Here is a 9091-nt window from a genome sequence, read left to right as displayed (position 1 = left end):
TCCACCCAGTCCCTTACCTACCCTTTTCTTCTGCCACCCCTGTCACCCACCATACCATCTCACCCATCAACCCAATATCAAACCCATGTCCGCCCTCCTAACCCTAACCCACCTCCAATCAACCCACACCCTGAACCTCACCATCCCCCTCCGCCTCATCACCCAGCTCGACCCCACCCTCTACCCCACCCCAGATCCTTCCACCGAGGCGGCGCCGTGGGAGGGGGAGTTGGGGGTGATGTTCGGGATAAACCCGGCTGGGGAGCGTTCTCCAGGCGAGGGTGAGAAACATTTCCCCGCCTGGGGCGGCTGAGGGAGAGGTAAAGGGGGTGGTGGTTAACAACGATGGGGAGACTGATCCCGAGGACGGACAGACTGAAAAAGAGGGTGAGCAGAGTAAGGGACAGAAGGAAACAATGGTCCTTCCGAAAAGAATGAGCATGACAAGGGATATTGCCGTAGACGACTTGCCCGACTATGATGACACCGAGGATGAATCGAAAAGCATAACATAAACATCATCATGTGCCTTTCGTTCGCTGTGGTAATATGCACAATATGTTACATTTCTCATGATGCAGGGTGCACAAAAGCTCACTTTGTCAAAAACTTCTGGAACGCCGATTGGTCAATCACGACGTTGCCCACAGCTCGTAACCTCTTGCGACCGGCCTTTTGCTTGTCGAGCAGTTTTCTCTTCGGCCAATGTCGCTGGCGTGCAGCTTGGCCAAGACGTCTTTTCTGAAGGGTTTGAGCGTCTCTCTGGCGACGACTCTCCTGCCTGCCGCGGCTTGGATGATGACCTCTGCAAGTTTTGTTGTTAGCACTCCATCTGGAGCCAAAAGACAAAACAAGACCTACCAAACATCTGCCTGTCAACGTGCTCCTTGAACTTGGTCACCCACTGCCTCCCCAACCTCTCCACCTGGCTGCTGTGCACCACCCTCGCGATAGCATCCACCGGCTCCTTGTTCACGAGCAAGTTCAGCTTCACCAGGTTGCTCTCCCTCCACCCCGCATCCTCATAATCCAGCGTCGCATACCCCTTCGTGGCCCCCTTCAACTTGCCAAACAGGTCATCCACCAAACTCGCCGTCGGCAACTCATACTTGAGAATGACCTGCGTGGCATTGAAAAACTCGACGCTCTTCTGCACCCCCCTCACGCTCTCACAAAGCTCCATCACCCGCCCCAAGTACTCCTCCGGCAGCGTGATCGTCGCCGCCACAACCGGCTCATACAGCGTCGCCCTTTTCAGCCTGTGATCCTCCCCATCCGGAAACTCAGCCGGGTTGGTGATGATCTCCTCCTTCCCATCACTCCAGACAATCCTGACCGGCACCGCCGGCTCCGTAATAATGATATCACTCCCGTACTCCCCCCTCAACCGGTCCTGAAAAACGCTACAGTGCAAGCTCCCCAAAAACCCCAACCTCCACCCCGCCCCCAGCGCGTCGGAATGGTCCTTTTGCAGAGTGATACTCCTGTCATTCAGCACCAGTTGCCCGATGCTATCCTTCAACTTCTCGTAATCCCCCTGATCCGTCGGAAAAGCCGCCACAAAAACCATCGGCTTCGGCTCCTCAAACCCAGGATACGCCTCCACCTCCTTTTCTTTCCCTTTGACAGTAAACGTATCCCCTATTTTCGCGTCTTGTATCCTCTTCATGCCCGGATTAAAAAACACATACCCCACCTGTCCCGCCCTCAGGCACCTCTGCGGCACCGCCCCAGGATACTGTATGCCCACCTCCCCAACAGCATACTCATTCCCCGTCGCAAAACTAACCAGCCGATCCCCCGCCCTCACCGTCCCGTCAAACACCCTCACCAGAAGCACCACCCCCCGAAAGGTGTCATACCAGCTATCCACCAACAACATCCTCAGCGGCTTGTCCAAATCCCCCTCGGGCGCCCTCACCCTCTCCACCACAGCCGGTAGGATATCCCCCACCCCCTTCCCCGTCTTCGCGCTGACTTTCACAGCATCCTTGCAATCCAACTCAAACACCTCTTCCATCTGCCCCAACGCCCTGTCCACATCAGCAGTGGGCAGATCGACTTTGTTGACCACCGGCACTAGACTCAGCCCCTGGGCAAACGCCAAATAAAAGTTCGCCACCGTTTGGGCTTGAACCCCCTGACTGGCGTCCACGAGCAAGATCGCTCCCCCACAGCTGGCATAACTCCTCGTAACCTCCGCCCTGAAATCAACATGCCCGGGTGTGTCAACTAGATGGAGCAAATAATCCTGGCCATCCTTGGGGTAGTTCCATATCATCGTACACGTCTGCGCCTTTACCGTTATCCCCCTTTCCCTCTCAACATCGAGTTTATCCAGGACCTGTTTGTTGTCTTGACCAGGGAGGATGGTGCCCGTGTGTTCGAGCAGGCGGTCGGAAAGTGTTGATTTCCCGTGGTCGATGTGCGCGACGATGCAGAAATTGCGATAGCGGGATATGGGGATTTTGGAGATCCGCTCCTCGAGGGAGGCAGATTTTCGTTCTAGGGGGCCGTCTTTGGTTGTGGGGGTTGAGGATGCCGCCCGGCGGAGTTGGGGTATTGGTGGCGGGAGGAGAGGTTGTCGAGATGGAGGAAGGGAGGATATTCTCGTCGTTATCGGTCGGGTCGTCGTCGTCGTCGTCGTCGTCGTCGTCGTCGGGGAGAGGGAAGAAAGAGTTCGAAGGCAGAGGCTACCTCCAAGAGCTGCCGGCCTCGAGGCCGACAGACATTGCCGCTGCACCAGCCATGGTCGCATTCGCATTCGGCTGCTGAAGAGACCACCGGGGCATGTGCACCTCATTCAATTGTTCTGGTCGATTCTCTTGGTACTGTTGAACCTGACCCGCAAAGATTGGAATCTGTCGAGCAGATATCGTCGAAAGCGCCGTGTTTTTGTCGTCGCTGTCGTTATAGTGGGATGGTGTTGCAGTCAAAAGGTGCGGAGCAACGCGCGCGCCAAGATGGACCGTCCCGCTAAATTTCTCCAAATTCCCCTTATCTTATCAGCCACAACTAGTCCATCATCAAATCAAGGGTCTCAAATTCAGGGTTCAGAAGGTTCAAAAAACGTGAAAAAACAAACTCCCCACCAGGGGACAAGAGAAGTGGTATAAAATTATATACAGGTCTTTTTCTAGATCTGACCCTTTGTCCGCCGGCTGACTGGCTGACTGACAATCCCTCCTTCCGTTCATTGTAACCTGAACCCTCCTCCCTCCCATACCCTACCCTTCCTATAAACAACCTCCTCTATGCAATTGCTCTAATGCCATCCTACACAAGCACCCACTCAGCCCCCCTCTTCACAAACTTGTCCAACAGCATCGTCAAGTCGGTCAGCACAAAGCGGCAGATATAAAACGCAAAAAACTCGGCCGCGTGCCGGGTGCAGAGCTCAAGCCCAACCTGCGTCTTGTCGGCGTGACGCAGTCCGGGGTCGTCGACCTGTCGCGCAATCTGATCTGTATAAACATCATCATTAGCCATCTTCCATGCCCTGAGACCAAAAGAAAACTCACCGATCGACTGCGCAGCATCGAACAATCTCGCCAACGAGCTCATGTAACCCGCATTCGGCCCCGTAAACAACACATTCCCAACATCCCTCTTCGCCGGCCTGCTCGTGGGATGACTCGTCATGGGCAAGCTCGCCAACAACGCATCCTTTACCGTCGACTCGTGGCTAACAGTAGAAGCATTCGCCCCTCCTCCACCACCACCACTCCCCCCCTTCCCGCCATACGAACTCGCCAACCCAGGCAGATTCGCCGAACTGTTCTTGCTCCTCAGCCTCCTCCAAGAAAAACTGCTCCCCTTGCCGGCCACGCTCCCCGACCTAGGCATCGACGCCGCCTCCGCCTCCATCCCGCTCGCGTCCTTGAACATGGTCCCGCTCCCCTGAACACCAACCTCACTCCCCAGCTTCCTCGACAGCGCAGCCTGGACTTGCTCCAACACATTCTCCAGCGATTGCATCTCCTCCAGCACCAAGTCAGCATCGCACGTGTCCACCCTCGCCAGCTTCTGAAGCGCCGCCGTCAAGAGATCACAATTGGCAATCTTGTCCTCCACGTTCTTCAGCTTGACCCCCTTCATCTGCCAGACACCCCTCGGCACGAAAAGCTTATTGCTCACGTACCCTCCCCGCGGATGGCACAGCGTCTGATACAAACACCTCATCAGCCAAAACGGTCTCAGCAGGGTATCATTCGGACACGGCTCCAGCGCGACAGGAGCATCGGGCAACAAAGGGTTCGGCGACCCAGGCGCGTCAAAGCTGTGAAGGTTGCTGTCCAACAGATGCATCCCCCCAGCAGCAGTGCTGTTGGCTCGGTCCTTGTACGCCTCGGGGAGCGCTGGGATCGAAGGTAGGCGTGTGCTGGAGCCCCCCATGCCGAACTGGTTGCTCGAGGGTGTCCCGGGCGACATGTCTCCATCGTCCATGTGCGAAATGGACAAATTGCGCGACTTCATGCTCTTCAAGCTCGCCGACGAGAAGTTGCTTCGTAGCGTCGGGCGCGTCAAGGCTGGCGAGGCAGAACGAGAGGCTTCGTGCTCGTGGAAGAAACCCAGGGGCAACGGCGGGGCATCATCATCTTCCGGCCCCGCGGGACCGGGAGACGGTGTGGCTCTTGACGAAAAAGCACCCATCAAACGGCTGGGTCCCGCTGACAGAGCCTGCCGTTGCTGAACAATGTAATTCCCGGCCGACTTCGGTTGTGATGGGACAGCAGAGGAAGCCGTGGCAAGACCGGTCGGAGGTGCAAGCTTCGACGTCTCGATCTTGAGCTGCGCTGCATTTTGCCCCGAAAGTCGTCTGTTTCGCACCGTCTGGTTGGAGCCTTGAGAACCGGCAGTTTGCGGGGGCGGAGGCGGCAATGCGTGAGAAGGGGGCGGCGGCGGGTCGGGCAGACGAGGCAGCGCCGCGTTCTTGTCACTGATGGGCGTCATGACGGTGGTGGCCGTGTGCGGTGGGTTTGATCCCATGGAGCTGTGCCACGTCCGGCTCGTCAGCCCGCTCGAATCCGACTCTCGTGGTATCGGCGGCCCTGTCCGGTTATTGTCAAACGAAAACTGGTCCAAGGCGTACCCTCTGGTCATCTCATCCAGCATGCGTTCTTCTTCTTCGGCCTCGTGATCCTCCCAAAACTCCTCCGCTATCGCTTCCTGCCGTCGATATTCCTCATCTTCCCGTTGCATCTCCAGTCGCAACCTCTGCTCTCGCTCCGTGGCCAGCGCCAAGGCGTCTCGTTCCTCGTCCCTTATTCTGTCTTGCGCAAGCTCAGCTTGGCGTCGTTCCTCATCAGCCCTGCCACCATCCTCCCCGCACCCTTGGTTTTGACCTTGATATGTTTGTTCCGGTTCGTAGCCATCATCGTACGCGGCCTCGATGGCGTCGTCCAGCGCGGCATCAAACTCGGCCTCCGTGTCTCCGCTCGCAGCTCGGATGTGTTTTCGAACAATCTTGGACGATGATCTCGAATGGACAGAGGACACACTAGAAGCCTCGGACTCGTCGATCGGATCAAGCCACGATACTGACTCGTGGCTGTTTACTCTCTGGTGGCCCACCTGAGCATCATATGCGCCAAGACGAGCGCCCGACATGAGATAGTCGGGCTGTTGTTGTGTGCGGTCGGAGTGCCCATTGTCCGGTGGTGGAGGCGGGGGGTTTGCTGGAGATGACGGTCGCCTCAAAGGCGACAGCGGACGTGGCATGAATCCATTTTGTGATTGCCCCTGGACCGGTGTCCCGCTGCCCGTCCTGGCTCTCGAAAAAGCAGACTGCAGAGAATACTGCTCGGTAAGGTAGCTTGTCGTGCCGTTCTGGGGGCCGGCTCTCGACGTGTCCACGGATAAGTTGGGCGGTGGCGCCCGCGGAGTGAAGCTTGGTCTGGGCGCGTGTCTCGATACTGCAGACGTCGGCTCTCTCTCGTACTCCCTCTCTCTGCCGTTGACCTGCGCGTGGTATATGGGCTCGTGGAATTCGTAGCTCTCCGGTCGTTCAGGTAGCTCCTTGCCCTCCGGTTCAATGTCGGCCAGCTGTTCGTCCAACTCTTGTATTCGGTTTGTGTAGGTTTGGTGCTATCGGACAAAGGGTACATGTGTGAGCAATGCTGTTTGGCTGTCTGCAAGCCCCGTGACATCGGCTCAAGAGTCAAACGGGGCCACGACTGGGGATTTCAGAACTCACGATGGCATCCAGCTTCCTCCTATCCTCCTCGCCATTCGTTCGCATCAGCACCTGTTGGAGCACGGTACACGCCTCGGCGTATGCCCGTCTTGCAGCTTCGAAATTCTGGACGTTGTCAAGCTGCACAGCCGTGTTCGCCTTTTGCAACGCTCTCGACAGCATGGCCTTTTGGGACGGTGGCTTCCCCGCTCTCTCTCGCTCCCTTTCTTTCTCTCTTTCTCTCTCCTTCTCCCGACTCCTCGAGGACCCATTCGTGTCTACGCTCCCCTTGGCCCCGGTCGAGCGGTTTCGCGAGTGGCCCCTGGGCTGCCCATTTTGTGTGTAGGGCATGGTCATAACGGTAGTATCGGTCGGCGTGATGGGATCAGCTGGGCGCAGCGTGATCGCGGGCCCTAGCCGCTGCAGCGACGATCCTGACTCTTGCTCGGAAAGCTGCGGTGTACCATCCCAGTCAGGGTCAATTTCTTCGGCCGGTCTCGCAATGCGTCGTCGCGGCGGTTCAATTGGCGCAACAGAAGACTGTGTCAGCACATCAGACTCAAAGACCTCGTCCTCCAGCGACGGCCCGGTCAGAATGGGCGGCAATGTCTCCAAGGGCGGGATCGGCGCTGGTACGGGGGAGTCGCTGCGGGGCCGGCTTGCAGTGCGGGTGGCTCCCGAGCGTGGAGACTCGTCCGCTGTCGACGGCCTGCTCTTTCCAAAGGCACCGCCGAGAAATTCGGTGCTTACCCGCTTGGTGAAGCCGGCAAAGTTCGATGCACGACTGGATGCTGTGGACGCTGACCACCGATTGAGGTTGCGAAACCCGTCGCTCAGTCCAGCGCTACTCGACCGAGAATGGCCCCTCTTGTGGACTGTTTGGGGTTCGTTTCTGCTGGCAGGGGTGCCCGTGGGCTGAGGGTCATTGAACACGACGTCGCGGAAGACGGGAGGCGCATGCGCTGTTGCTCGAGTTGGTGATCCTGATCCTGATCCTGATCCTGTGGCTGCCGGTCCAGGAAAAAGCGAAGAGCTTCGTGGAGGGTTCGGCTTGATCGACGCGGCGGGAGGGAAGGTGGTGTAGGTGGAAGAGCGACGCTTGTTGTGTGTGACTTGGGGGGGAGGGTTGTTACTATTGACAGGGGCTCTGCTATTGTATCGGTGGTCTCGGCTGTCCAGCCGGGTGCGTGGCGACAGCGACGAGAGCGAGTTGATCGAGTCGTTTTGTTTGTGGGAGTGGTGGTGGGAGGAGGAGGAGGAGGAGGACGGATTCGATGGGGACATGGTCTGCCTGCTCCCTCACTCTCTCTGTACTCCCAAGCAGCTAAGGAGTCGTCCCAGGGGAAGCCGAGACAGAGTCGGGTTGGGGTGCGACTGGGCGTCGAGCGAATGGGGGCGGTGGTGTGCAGCGCGCAGGGGGGAACACTGGGAGGATGTGTATGGTATGATTGATCCTCGGGCTGCCGTTGGTGGGCGTGGCCGACGCGATGGGCGCTGGGGAGCGCTGGGAGCGCTGGGAGCGCTGGGGTTCACTGGGGTAGCCCAATTCGTGACTTTTCCAATCGATATTTCCCCACCGACCAAATAAGCGTCCAATCTTGCAGAGCCGGTGCCAGTTAGTTACCAGGGGTGACTCTGCTAACTCTGCCTCTGTTTTCTGAATTCTGATGTGGATGGTATGGAGGACAAGATGGCGGGTGTCACGGTCACGATGGTGTCGCTGGTGGCGTCGTCGTCGTTGGTGCAGGTGGTGGTGGGTGGACGAACGTTGGAATTGCCTGACACATGACGGTATGTTTCTCTCGTGTGCAGCAGCAAATAAACCATCAAGAAAAACAAAATGTCAATGTTGGAGATGTCATGTTGGAACAGACAAACTGGGGCGGGTGACGAGGGGGACGCTCGGGCGTTTCTCAGCCCAACACAGCAACAACCCAGGACCCAGGGCGACGGTTCCCTTTTGTCTTTTTAGTATTCTATTTGTTTTCTGTCGAATCCAGTCAGAGAGAATCAATCAATTACCGGAGACTGCCTCCCCCCTGGCCTTGCTGCTCTTCCTGTGTCTCTGTCTCTTCTGTGCCTCTCTCGGCGCCTCGCCATTGCCTGCCCTCCCACTGAAAAGCGGTTCCCAGAAAGCAACGCAGGGGCGTTGGTACGGTGCAGGGACGATGCCAGCAGCCCACACGGCAACATGCCCCACCGAGTCCACGGCGACGTGTGATTGGTTGGACTTTTTTCAAATGAAAATGCCCCTCATCTCAAAGTTCGGTTCGTGTTGTGTGATTTGGTACCGTCCGCCGTTGCCTTAACGGCCGACCCCATTGTTTCACCGTTCAGCCTGATAGTCTCGAGGTCCCACGGTACGTCGCTGCTATCATTCTGGAAAAGGGGGTTTTTCTGGTCTTTTCACAACAACATCATCACCGAGTCCGCCGTTTGTTGCTTGCTGAAAAGAAACATTGGCCAGACATTGTTCAGATGGCACGCCAACGTCGCATTCTCGACATCGCCATGAGACAAGTCCCCAGCTTCTTGTTTCCCTCGAGTTGCTCTCGCTCCCTCGACAAACCTCCAGACGCATTTCGTTTCATGCTCATGCTCGCGCCTGACATTTGGCATCTTCCACCGCAGGACAATATTGGATGCTGTGGCGTCATCAGCCGCCATCCAAGATGATGCAGTGCCGACACGGCTACTCGCAGTTGCACCTCACCTCAACCCGTCATATTCCATTTGAGCAAGGCTGATGATGTTTACGTAGTATGCCCGCTGACAAAGTCGTTCCAACAGACCATCCGTCAACCCCCCAGCCCAAGTTGATGTTTCATTGCCCCTCCGGCATCTTTCTTACCGACGACCCCCCCCCAAAGTCTGAGCGTTGACGATCCGGTCCAGGCCCGGAGCTCACAGACGTTT

The 9091-nt window shown here is 57.3% G+C and overlaps 2 protein-coding genes across 2 annotated transcripts; both read right to left on the bottom strand.

The window, feature by feature from the left end:
• Positions 1-594: 594 nt before the first annotated feature.
• On the bottom strand, positions 595-2764 carry PODANS_4_2070 (uncharacterized protein; the record flags this gene model as incomplete). Its single annotated transcript, XM_001903796.1, has 2 exons — positions 595-722; positions 862-2764. The coding sequence occupies 2 exons, from the start codon at positions 2762-2764 to the stop codon at positions 595-597; spliced, it is 2031 nt and encodes a 676-aa protein (XP_001903831.1).
• A 512-nt stretch (positions 2765-3276) lies between these two features.
• PODANS_4_2060 (uncharacterized protein) lies at positions 3277-7459 on the bottom strand (the record flags this gene model as incomplete). Its single annotated transcript, XM_001903795.1, has 2 exons — positions 3277-5979; positions 6167-7459. The coding sequence occupies 2 exons, from the start codon at positions 7457-7459 to the stop codon at positions 3277-3279; spliced, it is 3996 nt and encodes a 1331-aa protein (XP_001903830.1).
• Between the last annotated feature and the right edge of the window lie 1632 nt (positions 7460-9091).

Source organism: Podospora anserina, chromosome 4 (genome assembly GCF_000226545.1).
Source record: "Podospora anserina S mat+ genomic DNA chromosome 4, supercontig 1".
NCBI lineage: Eukaryota > Fungi > Ascomycota > Sordariomycetes > Sordariales > Podosporaceae > Podospora > Podospora anserina.
This window is presented reverse-complemented; position numbering and strand designations above follow the sequence as displayed.